The sequence below is a fragment of the Ursus maritimus genome, unplaced genomic scaffold (assembly GCF_017311325.1).
Source record: "Ursus maritimus isolate PB19 unplaced genomic scaffold, ASM1731132v1 scaffold_28, whole genome shotgun sequence".
Lineage (NCBI taxonomy): Eukaryota > Metazoa > Chordata > Mammalia > Carnivora > Ursidae > Ursus > Ursus maritimus.
The window spans coordinates 33,432,693-33,450,893 of NW_024425341.1; the positions used below are offsets into that span (position 1 = coordinate 33,432,693).

Here is an 18,201-nt window from a genome sequence, read left to right on the forward strand (position 1 = left end):
CAGATCATGTGGTTTCCAAAGAATCTTAAAAAAGGATTGCAGAATTCCAGCACTACCCTAAGTAATTCTATAGTCTGAAACATAGAATGTGGTGTGCGTGTGTGTGTGTGTGTGTGCGTGCGTGCGTGTGCAAGTAGAGGTAAAATACTGTGGTAGGTTATCTAGTTATTTCTTAAAGATCTATTCAAAATACTTTTTTGTTCAGGCTACCCTATATCTCTATATATTTATTAGTTGTAGCCAAATGGACAAACAGTTTACACTCAACAGCTAATAATGTCTTTATTCATGCACTCATTCACTGGAAAAAGGTTTTGATACCTATATGCTCCCGACCTCCTGACTGATGTGGTATCAAGTGCTATTATATGTGGTCATTACTCTCAATGGCTTACTGTTTAATTCTAATTAGAAGTAAAAAAATGTTCAGAAAAGATGATTTTTGCAACAAATGTTCATTAAGTTTCTCAAGATAGTTTTATCTGAGAAACTTGGTATTATGTCTTAAGTTCTAATAATTTATGGTAAAGCCTGTTCTCCTCAGGGGGAAAAAAATCTGTATAACTTTTCTAAAAATAGCCATACTTTCACTATTCCTTTTATCTACTGAAATATCTGGAGGTTGTTTTCCTTCTTCTTTGTGTCCAATTAAAAATAACTTTGAGGTCTGAAAGATAAGACATTAGGTACAATAATAATGGACTTTATTCATAAATAGCTAAGTAACACTATGTCGTCTTTATTTTTTTTAAGATTTATTTATTTATTTATGAGAGAGAGAGCCCGCGCACATGGGGGGGAGGGGCAGAGGGAGAGCAAGAATCTCAAGCAGACTCCCTGCTGAGCACGGAGCTGGACGCAGGGCTCCATCCCACGACCCCGAGATCATGACGTGAGCCAAAATCAAGAGTTGGATGTTTAACCGACTGAGCCACCCAGGCGCCCCTACTAATTTCCTTCGTAAAAGGATCACTGGTTGCTACACTAAGACTATTTCCATATTGGGCAAAGGTTGAAACAAGGAGACTGGATAGAAGACAATCTCAATAATAGGAGAAAGGATGGTGGCTTGGACAAAGGGAGTTGGGGTGGAAGGTGTAAGAAGTGGGTGTGTAAGAGTGGAGTCCAGGGCAGAGGTTGGAAATAAAACGTACACTTGGGGGTCATCAGTGATACAGATAAACATAAAGCATAGGATGAGATCCCCTAGGGAGGGAGTGCAGATAGAGAGCAAGGTCTAGGATAACAGGTAAGAACTCTGACAGGCAAATACAATGCAGAAGAGACACCTCAATGATTTACTGCATAACAGGCCAGCTTTGAGCTGAAGCTTTTGGAAATTCACTGTAGCCTTATGCAATGTAGTACGTCCTCCCCAGGGGCCATCTTGCAGTAACTCTGAACTTCTTAGCCACTCCTTAAATAGATTTAACCTTGAGGCTGTGTCTGTCTGTCTATAGGTGGCAAATCTTTAGCAAACTGAGTCACTGAAATGGGTTTCAAATAGTCAACGGTTGCAGGAATACATGAAGGGTTTTTTTTTCCATTCCATCAAACAGTCTGCAGACATTTAGTAGAAATTTACTAAGAGCCTATTATGTAGGACGTACTCTACTAGGATAAAAAGAGTAATAAGACATGGATTCCCACCATTCTAAATGTGATCAAGATTTGAAGGAAGAACTCTGAAAGTTCAAAAGAGAGGTCTATTCCTAAGGAAGCCAAAAAAGAGCATCATTGAGGAGGTTGGCCTTCAAAGTGGGGAAAGAATATTCCAGATTGAAAAAAATGTATGAGCAACCACAGGGTGGTAAAAACAAATGATGTCATATTCAAACTGGTGAATGACTTAAATGTAGGGCATATAAGAGGAAAGGTTGGAGCTAGATTCTGAGTGGCCCCAAAATGCCATACAATGGAGACCTTGAATTCTTTAGGCAATATGGAACCAGGAGGCCAATGGCTCTTTTCAGATTTCTCTAAAGCTAACTCAAGAGGCAAAATGTGTAATTGATGGGAGAGGACATGTAAATCAGTGAACTGACTAGCGTTTGCTGTATTTCTATATATATCCAGCACTGAGATGGGGAGGGCCCAACACTCACAATGGTGATGAAAATGGAGAAGAGGGAATAGATCAGACCAAGATTTGGAAGGTAGAATTGACAGGATGTAGTTTCTTTTTTTTTTTTATGACAGGATATATAACTTTATTTATTTATTATAAAATAAAATATTTATTAATTTATTATGAAACAAAACAATAACAAAATTAAAGAAAGTAAGTCTTTTATTTTATTACATTTTTTATTTTAATTGTAGTTTCTAACTGAATATTGAATGGGGTGAAGAGGGGGGCTTACAGATCACACAGCTGGCAAAAAATAGGGTTGATGGTTTATTTTTCCACTCTGGCTGGATGTACTTTTCCCACTAATGCAAAATAACATGGTCAAGTTAAATTACATAGGAGAAACACATGTTTTAATGAACTAAATTATAGATATCTGTTCAATGGAAGTAGGCTAATGATGACAAAGACAATAATCTGTTATTAAAATTGGGAATAACATATGATATTTTGAATTAGAGAAGTGGCTCGTACCAGATCACAGGAAATATATATTTAACTAATGAAAGACTGCCTGACATATAGAAAACCTATCAGATTTATGAGAAATTATTTTGAAAATAAATTAAGAGGAAACAAATTATATGCCTTAGGGTTCAATCACCTACATTTTCAGAGAGCCATTCAAGAGTCACGGAATCCATTTTTCAAGCCAACCCACTGATATTTCACCCCAGTGATGGAAGAACAATGAGTTCTATTTCGATTATTCACCCTGTAGCCTCCAGCCACACAAAAGTGCTGTCAATCTTAAATGTAATGTTCTCCGTGAGTCTAACAGAACTCTAGGAAGTTTCTGTAGGGCCATAAACTCTTTTGCTTCGGGTAGTCCGTGGCTGAAGTCAGTGCGCGTGGTCGGTAAGGCAAACCCCACTGTGGTGAGTAGCGATGTCTTCTTAGTCCGCGGTACTGCATCCCATCGCTCCCGACACCAACACCGGCTCAAGGCCACGGTGGAGGTTTGTTCAGCCCATTCTTAGGTGCTACTCGCTTATACCCACGCTGACCACGACAGCCTCACTCTCATGGGCTCGACTTCAGTCATTACAATTTGGAGACGACAAATATGCACCAATCCCAACTGTTCTGTGCAAGAGGCGCTGGATCCCACTGACCACTGGGTCGCCATGCTAAGATCTTTCTAACACAGTCTGAACGATGAATCTCGATAAGCCAATATGAGGAGATCTTTGAGAATGGTATTTAATTCTTGACAGACAAAACGGTGACTTCCTGGGGCAGATTCTTGAGCCTAGATGGCCTCGCACTTCACAGTATATATATCGCAGTAAGCCTCCGAAGAGCCACCGTTGTTAACCAAGCTAACAGGGCCTTGGTCAGATGTTAGACGCCACATAAAGTATAGTTTTCAAAATACTTAAATCGTGTTTTGGCATAAATGTGTTGGCATACAGCAGTATAAATTTGTTGACATTCATTGAGTCAGCCACATTGATGGATAAATTGTGGGGTTAAGAATATGATTTTTAAAAAATCTATAAAGAAGATCATTCTTAGGCAGGTAATTATTTTAACTTTGCACAGTCCAGTTTCAACTCAAAAAGTGTACATTGTGTGTCTTGCATGTGCACCTGATAACACAGCAGTCGTTCTCTCGGGGAGAATTGGTGCAGCTCTGAAATATTAGTCCATCTACCATCATCTCAAAAATCAGCAGTGAGGCCTCGCGCAACTAATTGTGAGAATATGCTCTTGTTATATCACCTTTCACCATGGATGTGGAATTCACTGCGATTTAACCCAAATGCATTGGTCTTTTCTGTTATCACTCCTGTCTTTCTAGGCTGTGGCCAGTCAGCTGCCGAGGCCATGGACACAGGTTTAATCCCTAAATGAGCCAGCTGGCATGGGCCAGATCTTTGGCCCAGACCTCGTCCCTGCTCTGAGCCAACCATCTTACAAATGTTCGCTCTAATTTTCCAGGGTCACGGGGCCAAAAGACGGGTTAGTGAGAATCCGCTGTGACTAGGAGCTAACAAGTCAGGGCGTGTCAGCGCTGGCTCCTCTATGAGGAGTAGACCTGAGGTGTGATTAACTCCGAACGAATGACAAGAAGCTTTTAGGGGGAGAAAAATGGGGCTGGCAGCAGAGTTATTCTTAATTATCGAATAAAGTAACAGCTCAGATGTGTATTTGTGAATAGTGTCTTCTTTTAATTGCTCTGCTCACTTCTTTTAAATCTGTTTTACCTCATAGTTACCTGTGAGCACAGTCTGAAGCTCCTGCTTTGTTCAAACCTAGGTGCTGCATGAAGAAACGACAATTCCAGGAACAGATCTGAAACTTTCCTACTTGAGCTCCAGAGCAGCGGGGTATAAGTCAGTTCTCAAGATCACCATGACCCAGTCCGTTATACCATTTAATTTAATGAAGGTTCACCTTATGGTGGCTGTGGTAGGAAGACTCTTTCAGAAGTGGTTTCCTGCCTCACCAAACCTGGCCTATACTTTTATATGGGATAAAACAGATGCATATAACCAGAAGGTCTATGGTCTGTCTGAAGCTGTTGGTAAGTTCCGTATCGATGCGTTCTGCGTCAAAAAAATTGTCTTGAAGTCAGAACTCACATGAAGTTGATTGTCACCCTTGGAAATCAATGGGTCAACAGATAGGAAGACAGTAAGATTGTCCTTGGGGATTTGTCTGCTGGTTGGTTGAGACCTACCATGGGAGAAGGGAACGTATTCCATATGAGGAGAAAGTATCCCTTCTTTTTCTGGCTAGAAATTCTACCTTCGAAAATGTTCTGAATGGGATTTCACGTTGTCGTATCCTTTCCTTCAAGTTCTTTCTCCTTACTGTTCTCCTTCCTTTTTTCATTTTTTGTTTCTAACATTATCTCCTTAGCTTTCTTATCCTTTTTTTATGTTTTCTGTATCTAACTATTAGGGTAGTTTCAACTCATGGTGCTATTTTAAAGGATACAGACAATATTTGTGTCCAAAAATCATTTCCCCTCTTTAGACTAGGAGTCAATGTGGTGGAATGACATTCTGAAAACACCAGTTAAGCCCATTGTTTCGCTGACGGATGGGACCGTGTGATCACACATTGGCGTGTTGAGACACTCAGGCTGAGGACAGCAAAAACTAATGGAGGCTTTTTGTTCTGTTAGTTTTTACCTGACAATATCCTGGACATTTTATTCTGAAATTAATATATAACTTGGGCTTGAATTAGTTCACACCAATCAGGTAATTGCCACTTCTTCCCTCACTTTGTTCTAAATTTTAAAACCCGTGTTTCATTATAACTCTGAAGTTTTTCATTGGTGATTTGTTCACGGTAATTTACTGCTAGTGTCATCTTTCAGTCCTGATAGTAACATGTGAATATAATGTCATAATCAGACTGTCTTCTCTGCTGTATTGAACCTTACTTATCGTAAACACTTTGCACAACTTTTAATACTCTCGGAAACTAAACAGCTCTAATTATTCAGATAGCAAATATTATTTTTCGCTGTTACCATCTGATCACCACCTGGGGCTGATTTATCTGATCTAATTACTTAACCAGGTGCCCAATCTGGTCTTCATTTTGTGCTGTGAACCCCTTGTGAAAAAGTGATGTGAGGGGAGAAAAAAATACTAGTTCCCTATCAAATCAATAGAAAAATAATATTTGAAGATCGTTTCTTAGAAAAACCCCTTTTATGTAGTCAGATCTTCTCATATAAAACTATATGCATAAATGAGTGGAAATTGAGTCTTAGAACACAATTGTGGAAAAAAGCATTATTTTATCAAAATAATAAATTGCATTTCTGCCTGTAGTTGAGAAGATGAACTGTGACTTGTCTTGATTCCAGTGTCAGTTGGATACGAATACGAGTCATGTCTGGACCTGACTCTGTGGGAAAAGAGGACCGCCATTTTGCAAGGCTACGAATTAGACGCTTCCAACATGGGTGGTTGGACGTTAGATAAACATCATGTGCTGGATGTTCAGAATGGTAAGATGTTGTTCCTAGTTCATTAATATCGCTTACCTTGATTAGATTGTGGCAACATTTTATCTTTTGTGAACTGAAGGATTAGAATTAGTAGAAAAAACAAAGACAGAGTTTTAAAAACTATAAAAGTCTGAAGTGGGAACTACCTAATATTCTTCTTGTGGACTTTGAATCATTCATAAACTCATCACCAAAATAGTTCTCCCATTTGAATGTAGATGACTTTGGTGCTGCTTTGAAACTACTCCATTTGGTAGTCTTCACCACAGATTCACCTAGAAGTACCTAATTCTATAGTAGGCCCATGAGTCGGTCCAGAGTGCTTTAAGAAAGTTTACCAAAAATGGAGAGAGGGGGACTTTTTTAAAAGTAAAGAAAAAAAAAATCCATGTGACTTTACCAAAATATTTCTGATAGATCTTAATCCTTAAGTAATTAGTCTGAGCAGGTAGATTTTTTTTCAGTTCTTCTTAGATTGTATGTGAGAAAAAAATTTGCTCTCCTGCTCAAATTGGGTTCCATATACTCTTATTTAACTTTGTAAATATTAGGAAAAAATAAATGAATAATCTGAGAAGAAAGGAAGAATCGAGAGTTTCTACTTAGAGTAAACCTTATACTATAAAGGCATATGCTCTGCAAACACGTATTTCAGATATCACAAAAGATACAAGTTATTTTACAAAACTCGGTCACAAAAAGATACAAGTTATTTTACAAAACTTGACCAGCTTTATCTCGTAAAGAATATTATTTATATTACACAAACACTGTTGTCTTCACTGTGTGTCTAACATTTTGCCTACATGCCGGCTACACCTCAGATAATTTATAGGTACTTTTCTAGAAAAACAGAACCTGAAAGTGACTTCCTCTAGCCCCCTGTCCTAAACCATATCATGCTAGTAACTCCTCCTCTCCCTTTCCAAACAGCCAGAGGAGATTTCACAGTCTTGGCAAATCATCTAGCTTTGACTTTGGAAAGGTTTTTGGAAGGTTCAGAATTTTGAATTGAGCATGTAATACAACTAAATGTTTATGAGTAATGATCACTTTTTCAGATTAATGTTACTCTGATATTTGTTCTTTTTATTTAAAAAAATTTGTTGTCAAAGCTGGGAAAGGGTGCATTTTCAGCTTCCAAATGTAATAAGTCTACAGTAGTGTCCAAGCCAGTCCTGGAGAATGCTGGTGTCTTCCCTCTAGAAGAAAATAGTACTGAGCAAATCAATAGAGGAAAAACAGAACAGAAAAACCGTCCACACCTTTCCCACCTTACAGGAGTGCTGAGCTCTACCCCCCCCCGCCCCCGTCTAGCTGTGTCCTAGACATCAGGTTGCCGTTCAGTGAGCACGCCAGAAGGTTGGGAGCAGAGCCCATAGCTAGTGCCACGTGTAGCATACGCTTTGGAAAAGTGAGACTCCCCACCAAGAAGGACGCTCCATATGTTATCCGTAATCATCGGCGGGGTCTGAGGCCGCAGTCTTTCAGTCTGTCGTGTTAGTAACACCAGGCGTAGTCATGAGCTTTCAAAATGCAAAGCCACGTGCCAAATGTGCCCCGGGCTGCTCTTGATTAAGTGATGTGAAATTATATTTCACACAGTTTGACATATTGCTAGATTCCTTCGGAAGTTCTTTATAAACAAAACCAGGGGAACCTCTCTAGAAGCATTTCAGTTTTCATGAGCATATAGGGTAAAGTTCATAGCCCCAGGATTTCACCAAGAGATTATGAACCTGTAGGGGGTCTATAAGCAGAGAGCTCCAGGAAAGCCATGCCATAAAGCACGTTCAACAGTGTTGAATTACACTATTATGATACCCAACAGTATTCAGGTTTATTTGAGAAACTTGTAGATATTCTGTCTATGTATATGTAATAGAAATATGCACACACACTCTCTCTCTACCAGAATAATACATCGTTTGCTTTTATTAAAATATCAGGTCAGCTGTAGAAACTGGGCTACCCCAAATTCTGTCCTCCAAAAAGTGCTATAAATTATAAAATATATATTGTTTGAAAATGTGAGGTAACCTAACTCACAGGGTAAACTGATTGTGATTTCAAATTTTATCCAAGAATAGTTTGACAAGTAGTGGCTTCTCGAAGTGACATGTGTCTAATTGAATAAACAAAGTGATTTGTAATCGTGACAAGGTGGAGGAGCTGTGAAACGCATTAAAGGAGGAAGAGTAGGCCAAAATGGAGACAGTGACAGGTGTTTGCAGGCCTGGAACGTTGGAAGTAAATATTCTAATGTTCATCTTTGTCTTCTGTCATAATAGAGGAGACTCATGAAGGACCAATTGTTTAAAATAATGACTGAATAAATCAGGCTGAGCAGAGCAGTAGGCTGGCTTGTAGGATTCTTCGCATGAAACTTACAGACCTGGCTCTTACAGGAAATTATAGGTCCATAGTTGTCAAATAACATAATCACAGAAAGAAGGATCTCAGATATCATTAATGTATTTGAATATTCAAGGTAAGGTAAAAGTCTTTTCCCATGTTACGATCCAGCCTTATCTGGCTTATTTTTCCTTAAATTTGAATAAACCTGTTTTATCTTCCCTGATTTCTTAATGTAAATTTTCTGTGATTATTACATCACTCAAAAAGCATTTAAAAAGTCATCATAGAGGGGCGCCTGGGTAGCACAGTGGTTAAGCGTCTGCCTTCAGCTCAGGGCGTGATCCCGGCGTTCTGGGATCGAGCCCCACATCAGGCTCCTCCGCTAGGAGCCTGCTTCTTCCTCTCCCACTCCCCCTGCCTGTTCCCTCTCTCGCTGGCTGTCTCTCTCTCTGTCAAATAAATAAATAAAATCTTTAAAAAAGAAAAAGTCATCATAGAATCCCCCTAAAAATGTGCTGAGCTATAAGAGGAACATAATCATTCTGATCTCTTTTTCACTTTAAAATTATCCCAAAGTGGGAGGAAAAAAACACGTTCTTGGGTTTCCTGTTTGTACTTTCATGGTTTGATTCTTTTAACAGTATAGCTGCTAAAAAGTATCAGCATTGACTTGAGGAACTGCTTTGAAATAGAGAACGTTCCATAAATATATAATACGTACCACGCCAAGGTCCAAGCAGCAGATAATAGCCCTCTGCGAAGTGTCGTGAAACATGTACGGAACAGTAACAGCTGACCATCCAGGGTACCTCAGGCCAAAATGAAACCATTGATCTGCTCTCTATATAATCATGGCAGATGAATAAAATTAGAATTGCAACTCAAATCTAGTTTCTAACAATTAGAATGTTTAATATTCATCTGGGACTTTTTTTTTCTCAGATTTTCCTTGAGGACCATAATGGAACAGACTGGCATTGTGTCTTAAAAAGATTGGCACTTTCATGACTTAGAGCAGAATTCTCCTTCAATAATAAGTTGCACTTCCGTAACAGTTTTGTCGTGTCTGGAATTTTGAAGTGTATATGCACCCTCATGCAGATAAGAGCATATAACCAAGAAGAATGTTCTTTGACAGCATAGTAGTATATAGGGGGGTTGATTTTTATTATCTAACTTTATTTTCCACAAAGTATTTTTAGCGTTTTCAAAATCAGTGATAAACTCATGAGGAAGAAATTTGTATTTGTGGTACACCTTTCTATTGATTGGATTAATATATAATATTATAACGTCATTTAGCAATTAGGCAAACTTACTATACCCTGAAGAAGGGGTACAGCGTGGTTCTCAAATTTGCACATTAGGGTCACCCGGAGGCTTGGGGGTTTTTGTAAAGATTTTATTTATTTATTTGACAGAGAGAGAGCGTGCGCACAAGCGGTGGGGGGGGAGAGGCAGAGGAAGAAGCAGACTCCCCGCTGAGCAGGGAGCCCAACATGGGGCTCGATCCCGGGACCCTGAGCCGAAGGCAGACACTTAACCAACTGAGCCACCCGGGCACCCTGCCTGGAGGGTGTTTAAAAAGGCTGCTCCCCGGACCGATTAAATCAGAATCTCTCAGGATGAGATCCAAGCATCGGTATTTTTTTACAGCTCCCCAGTCAGTTCCAGTGTGTAGCCAAGTTTGAGAATCACCAATGTTGACAATTTGGTCTTTTAATTTTTCTGGTCAGTCCTTTGTTTCTTTCACCAGTCCTCCCTTATGTTCATAACAGACAGCATTTTTTGTATATACTCTTGGTATTTTGCCGAATAACATTTTGCCCCAGGTAAATGAATAGGGTTCTCGTTCTTTCCAGGAGAACTTAAATAATCGTTTCCAGTCTGTATCTACAAAGCACAGAATTATGGTTACATCAAGAGTGAACGTGTTGACTTTTCATCATTCTTTTTATCACAGGGAAAATGCGTTTTATGTCTTCTAGGTATACTGTACAAGGGAAATGGGGAAAACCAGTTCATCTCCCAACAGCCTCCGGTTGTCAGCAGCATCATGGGAAACGGCCGAAGACGCAGCATCTCATGCCCAAGTTGCAACGGTCAGGCCGATGGCAATAAACTGTTGGCCCCAGTTGCATTAGCTTGCGGGATCGATGGTAGTCTCTACGTAGGGGATTTCAACTATGTTCGGCGAATATTCCCTTCTGGAAACGTAACAAGTGTTTTAGAACTAAGGTATGTCTTTCCTTAATTTGGGTTTGTTGTTTTTTTTTTTTTTAAGATTTTATTTTTAAGTAATCTCTGCACCCAACATGGGACGCGAACTTACAACCCCGAGATCAAGAGTGGCATGCTACCGACAGCCAGCCAGGCAGCCCCTTAATTTGGGATTTTTACCAATGCTAAGCATGCCTTTATAAGAAAAACTGTTTAGTCTAATGGACCAATTCATTTATTTAAATATACCTTCCCAATGTTTAAAATTTGCTCTGAAAAGAAATGAGATTCTTGGTTAAAGTTGGGGGAAGCACAACGCATGTATACTGTGCTGTAAACGTGTAAGAGTATAAAGTCACCCGACATATAAAATGTCTCACTGACTTCGGAGCATAGTTTGTGCTCCAATAGGATAGAACTATGATTTTTAAATCTCTTCAGTTGTTCTTTAGAATAATCTCTTGATATAGGTTGTTACTTTATTTCACATCGCTTGAAATTGAGAGATAAAATATTTCCCCACAGTATCGGGACATAATAGTAAATGAACTAAGGCTATAACTTTCCGTTAGAATATTGGATCTTCAAGTTGGGTTAACCCATTAGCCATAATACCAGTAGTTAAAGTAACAAATTGTTGCTTTGCTTTGTTCATTTAAGTGTGATTATTAAAATCATCCTGTTCTGTAAATTATTTGATAAGCCTTGGCCTACGAAATTCATTTCCAATGTTATTTCTGCTTAAGTTGGCAATTCTCCATTCAAATAATTAAAATCTCAGTATGCAACTCATTATATTTTAGAAACTTTTCTAACTGTGTTTTCTCCCCCCACTTTTTTTTATCTGCTTCCACCAAGAAATAAAGATTTTAGACATAGGTAAGCATCTTGCTGAAAGGGTACTGTGTATTTTCAAATGTCCTTTTTACATTTTTATGTGACTCTAAGAACATTTCATCATGAGAGAGGAAACTTAGTATCACAGAACATCTAAGGAATTAAAACTGCTCAAATGAACCATTATTATGTAGCATGTTGCAAATTATATTATGCAATATAATCTGAAAAGCTGTTTTCAAGTTGGTTAATTAAATAAATTTTGTCACAAAAAAATATAATGAACATGTCTGTAGAACAAAATGTATTCTGAACTCCAGTTACTGGCTCACGTACTGTAAGCCATATTGAACAGAACCAAATTTGAAACAGAGTAGGCGAGTCTAGGACAAATTTAGTTTGACGAGTAATCGGGGCGGATCCTGGTTTATTGGGCCCAAAGCTTATTCAGTTGGGGGGAATTCTGTTTAAGGAAAAGAATCTAAAAAATGTTTTACTTGGGCAAGTTTTTAAAAACACAAGATCATGTGACCCTGTTCCCCAGAACCTCACTGGGCTTGCAAGGAACCCATACAAAGGAGCCCTAACACTTAGGCTTTGGAAACTTCCTGGTAAACCCATCACTGCTGTCGTTTCTGTTTTCCCAAGTTGAGAGAGTTACTAGATTGGAGTTTTACGAAGTAATGTTTTCACGGACAGTATTATGAAGGAAAAGACCTACTTCAAAGCTACGGATGAATACAGTTGAAGCAAATACGTAGGCTCAGAAGTTTCTCGGATTCTATTTGCGATGTACACTTAGCTAGAGAAGGTATAGTAAAAGCTTGTGTGTGGACACTTTCAACTGAAAAACTTTCTCCAGGACAACAAAGAAAGAAAAAAAAATCCAATATATTTTAAAGTAAAGCTCACCAGAGAAGCAAGACGTCCTGGACCTGCTGAATCTAGTTTGGCCAGTGAAGTATCTAATGAAATGACATCAGATGGAAAACTTAGCGATAGTTGATGCGACATCCTTGAGATGACTACGTCGGCATTACCCGCTGAACCTGTGTTGTAGACACGGACAGCTAGGAAATGAGAGACACAGCTCCACCAGAAGATGAGTAGCTCTTGCATATCAGTATGGCCAGGCATGGCCCCGTGACCTTTCGCTGAGATCCCTTATCGATCTTGGGCTCCCAGCGAATAGCTCCGTCACATGCTAAGATTCACACTAAATTTCTCCAGACTGCTGAGCCTCACCTTCTTAGTAACTCTGGAGAAAAGAGGAAAGACGAACACGCGTGTACGCCATCTAAATGTGAAAATGCTTGAGGCGATAGAGAAAGAGCTATCAGAACAGCTCCCTTTTAACAAACCAGGCTATTCCAACCAGGCTCGGTGCCAGGTGTTATAGACTTCATTGCAGATGCACACAACAGTCCTTCGGGATCACAGATGAGGTCACTGAGGCGCAAGGAAGCCTCGGGGAAGCCTTTTCTTCCCCGAGACACATCACTAAGAAATGGGGAGCAGGGATTTGAACCACTCTACGAAGTGTGTTCATTGCACTACACCACACAGCCAGTTTTTATGGGTCCAAATGGCTGGGTTTCTGTGGGATAATTCCCTGGGTATGCAAAAAGCCAGACTTATTTCACAATCATTTGACAAATTACTTAGAGCTATAATCTCTCTCTCTCTGGGGAATAAAAAAAAACTACATTGATTAGGTTAGAGCTCCGTTATTATTAACAATACTTTCTAATATGAGCTCATTATGTACCAACTCATGGTGTCTGACAGTGATACTCGTTGTAATCCCTCTCTCATGATCCCCCTTAACCTTCGTCCTCTGTGCGTTATCCTGGCTAAATGTGAGCTCCTGCATTTCCTTTATGCTCCGTGCATGTAAAACACACTGTCTGGGTTTTACGTTGGTATTCATCCTTGTTAAATCAATGTTGACGGGTCACTTCTACCTATACTTGAATGAATGGCTATAAATACTAATCAATCAACCTATTAAATTTTTTACATAAAGGGAAGCTTCTGAAATCCTTGAAATTTAAGATTCTCTTAGCTATGCTAAACATTTCTCCCTCTGATGTTTATGAGTTTGCTAACAAACTCCTTTTGGAGGTAGTAAATTTTAGCTCATCTCTGTTCCAATTCTCTAAAATTCCAAAATAAAGGAACTTAAATTAATTAATACTAGCTAAGAGGCAATAAGACATGCAAGACTAAAAATCAACTTTGAGAATTTTATATTACCAATTAAAAGATCAAAGAAAATGTCAGTCACAGGTCTGTGAACTTGAATCAATTAAAGTTTAGATAACAAAATTATGAAAGCTTGATTCAGCACTTCTTATTGACTTACTATTTAAAAATCAAACAGGCACAGAAATCCCACATCCCAAAGCCCTGCCTGCAAGTATAAAAAGTTTTAGTCACCAGAAAAGAGGCATTTTATCGTTATCCATAAATATAATTTATGCTTTTCTGTGTTGTAAGGGCTATGGCACAGTTTCCAATAAAAAGATAAAAGTGTTAATGAAATCTATTCTATAGCCTGTATTTTGCAAATAGTTCTCTAGTCTAAGAAGGTTGAATTATGACAGAATGAATAAGCGGGTCTCGGCTGTGTTTACCACTGGCTCTGCGTCCGTGGAGAAGGTCGCTCGGGAAGCGTGATAATCTCGGCAGTGCGGGATAGGCTCATCAAGGGGCAGTACACGTGAGGCTCTTAACTTGCTTTGATTTTGCTGCCGTTAGTCAAAATCTTAATGTCAAACTAAGCCTCTCTGAAATGAGAATTTCAGTCCATTGTACAAAAAGGCCATGGTGCTTCTCCTGGCGAACAGATACTCCCGCAACCCATCCGTTTCGTACATCCCCACGCTCCGGCTGCCAGCAGCCAGCCACGCTCAGTCGCCGTAGCCTCGCATTTTCCACATGAGATGTATTGCTCATCTAAAAACTCACCACCCATTTGTACCAACACACCGGCCTCTCGAGGGCTTTGGCTTGTCCGGAAGTCAGAGCACAAGCAGTAGCTCGCTATCAGAAAGCTCTGCTGGCGTCAGGTGTCCTTGAGCCCCAGACCCCTCCCATCTATTGTTCAGAGCCTCTCTGCGTCCAGTCAACTGAAAGTTTCCAAACTCGCTTTTTTTTTTTCTGTTTGTGCTTTGGTACTGATCCACCTTTTCATTTAGAAGGGGCTGGGCTCTAAGAAGCAGCTCTAATTTGCCATGCTAGGCTGCACTGCAGACAACTCGTCCAGTTCTCATTTCCTACCATTCGTGGGGGAATATTTCCAGAGGTAAATTCTCTTCTCCAAGACCACATACGCCTCCACATTTGTTATTCTGGACAATGGAGTTGTGTGCAAAATTAGAGTTTTCATTTGGCAGACATTTTTAAAACCATTGACATATGTTGCTTGATGTAGAAATTTCTCTGTCTTCAAAGAAGGAGAAGCTTCAGGACAGGAAATGGCAAATGTAAGCACCACTTGGGACATTCTCTTATTACTGTCCCACTGGAACAAAACTGACGTCAGTAAAAGCAAAGCTTATGACTTGAATGTCCATTATTTTTGGACTCATGTCCTAGAGATCAAGCAGCCACCTCAAGAATCTGTTGTTTTATTCCCAAAATGAGGCACATCATGAAAAATCATGTATAATTTTTTATATCATTCTTTTCTCTAAGATGTTATTTATTTATCTGAAAGAGAGAGTGCACGCAGTTTGTGGCAGGAGGGGCAGCGGGAGAGGGAGAGAGAGAATGTCAAGCAGACTCCCCGCTGAGTGCGGAGACTGACGCAGGGCTCGATCTCACAACCCTGTGATCATGACCTGAGCCGAAATCAAGAGTCAGATGCTTCACCAACAGAGCCACCCAAGTGCCCCTTTTTTTTAAATATCATTCTTCATCAGGGTCCTGAAGTTTTTATTCTCCTTTATTGGAAAGCCATGATTTATATAGTTAGAACTGCTTGGCATTAAAATCCTCCCTTATAAACTATCAAATGAAAAAGGCAAGGTGCAGAACAGCTTTTGTGCAAAACTATGAATATGTCTATAAATAGATACTTCTTTTAGGATATATGCTTTTTTTATCATGAAATATTGGAGCTAAGAAGGGGCAAGGGAGAATCCTTTCACTTTTCATTATGTACAGTTCCGTACAGTTTATAAGTGGGTTAAATAGTTGGGGAGATCATGATCTGAGTTTTGCTTCATTTTTATATGTCTTTGGATTGAAAAACTGAATTAATATTCTTTATTTTTGAAACTGTCTCCTAGAAGTTGCTCTTGAAGGATTTTGCTACAAATAGCCTTTTCAACCGATATTTTAGAAAAGATTTGTAAAGAGGGTTAAAAGGATTTCATGATTAAGTCCCCCAATCCCGGGCTTGGATGTCATTTAAATGAATAATTCTGCATATTACCCTCCATTTGAAAAGTTACTGAATATTCCCAGAGTACCCCAAACAAAGGTCTTTGTCCTTGAGCCAAACCATATGTATTTGAAGACCAAGTCATCTGGCTTTGAAAATTCAGAGGAACGATTGGTGATAGTACTTCAACGCTGAGAAACAAAAAGACCCTGGCATGCTGTCCTGGAGATGGTACCTTTCCACCCTTTGTACATGCGAAAGCAAGAGAGATTTACTGTATTCTTAAAAGTGACCTTGTGGCTTTAAGAAGGTATTACATATGAATACCTAACTCCAACTGAATTTACATTGGATTGCATTATTCATTTACCTTGATCATTGTTACTCTAGAAACAATTCCAAGTGGATGTTTAAAGAAGGGTCTGCCTCGTTCTCATAGTTTAGGATCTTACAGCGGAACAGCAGGACCAGGAAACAAATGTGAATGTATCTAAGTTTAGCTAGTTCTTTTTTCCCTAGGAACGTTTTCAGAAGGCTAGTCGTGCTTGAGGTGGTTAGCAATCATTATTGCGCTCCTCTGCTGCAGACAGTTACAGGCAGATGACATACAACAGTGTGAGACGGGGCAGCACAAAGCAAATATTAAGAATAGCTAATGCTTATCGAGTATGTGGTATGTACGAGGCACTCTTCTAAGCATTTTCTCCGTATTAGCTCATGTCACCCTGTCAGCATCCTATGAAATGTGTATTATTGTTATTACCATCTTTACAGATGCATCTGTAGCACAGATAAGTTCAACAGATGCTCAAGTTCATGCAGTTAGGGAGTGATGACGCTGGGATTCGGACCCCAGCGGTCTGGTCCAGAGGTCATGCTCACAGATACACAGCCGACAAGAGGGCGAAGTGTGTGTGTGCGCGTGCGTGCTCATAACCAGCTATCTGACCTGTGATAATTAGTATATAATTGGGGAGATAGGAAAGACTAGGGAAGTCTCTCCAGTGTCATGTCTCTCAAAATAGACCCAGTTTGGATGAGTTGCAACCTTGTCACCCACTGTAGGTCTGAAAGACCGGCTCTGTCTGTATCAGGCTGTTTGTAGGGGGAACATAACCTCTTAAAATTGCCCTGAAGTTTATAATGATATGTTGTAGCTTTTCACTTCATTACAAAGTAATATCTACCACATCAAGGAACACAATTATGTCTGGGCATTTAAAATTTCAGGCATCGACTTAGAAAAGTGACATAGTAACACTTAACATGGCAAGGTGATCCTTTGGTATAACCCAGTAGGTCTGGAATGGTTTTACCTCAAATGACTTTATCTCTTTGAGTCCTTTGTTTCCCTGTTCACCCTTTCACACATATTTACCCAGTCAAGACTTCTTGCTCAAATGTCTCTTGTCAGTAAAAGATAGTAAGAGTAGAAAGGAGACCCGAAACCTGCAGGTATTCAAGGCTTTGTGTGTCTCAGTGTCTCCATGTAAATCCACATCATAGCCGTAGGCCTTTTCAGAGTTCCAGAAGATTCCATGCAGATTCCATGCATGGCCAGCTCTGCGCCCACCAATGTAAGGCACACTCGTGAAACCAAGAACTTGCTATTTTAACAGCGGACTCTCTCATAGGAGCCGTAAAGGACATGTATTCACCACTTAAGAGGAAGAGCTTTAAGTAGTGAGAACTGTCTTGTTAGAACCTAATAGAAATGAGAAGACTACTACACCATTATTTAGAATAAACATTTTCATGTAGTTCAATATATACACCATCTTTTAGATATCCACATATAAAATAAATGGAAACAAGAATAAAAGTCTGTGTGTTTGTGTGTGAAGAGAGTGTGAGAATGAGAATGAGTTAGTAAAACGAAGTTTATCATCAAGATAATGTGGAATCTGATGGATTCTTATCTGTTGACATCTTTATGGAGACACCAGATTGTTTAAACTTTGTAGAATTTTTTTGCCAAAGACGACATGTGCACCATGTACAAAATTACATTAATCCTAGGTATGTGGTGTTGAGCGTTTATGAGGAGATTAACTTTCTAATTCCAACTAAGTGTCATGATTTGTCCATTCCTTGATAATGGCCATCTTACCACTCTTTACAGGTAGTGGGACATAAAATATTTTACATTTGCATTACTTGATGTGTATAAAATTGAGGCACTGTGTTTTGTGAACAAATGCCTACATCTCACCAGATTCATAGACCGGTCACAGAGCAGCTTAATTTACAACTTTAAGAGTAAAACTGATGGGCTTGCCGTTCTGGCTC

General features: G+C 39.4%; 1 protein-coding gene across 1 annotated transcript in view; it reads left to right on the forward strand.

Annotated features, from left to right (window-relative positions):
- TENM3 (teneurin transmembrane protein 3) overlaps nt 1-18,201 on the forward strand; it is a 586,425-nt gene that overhangs the window by 528,278 nt on the left and 39,946 nt on the right. Inside the window, exons 17-19 of the mRNA XM_040643363.1 lie at nt 4,394-4,661; nt 5,964-6,107; nt 10,454-10,703. Coding sequence (XP_040499297.1) covers nt 4,394-4,661; nt 5,964-6,107; nt 10,454-10,703 — 662 coding nt within the window. The remainder of the gene's footprint in view (nt 1-4,393; nt 4,662-5,963; nt 6,108-10,453; nt 10,704-18,201) is intronic.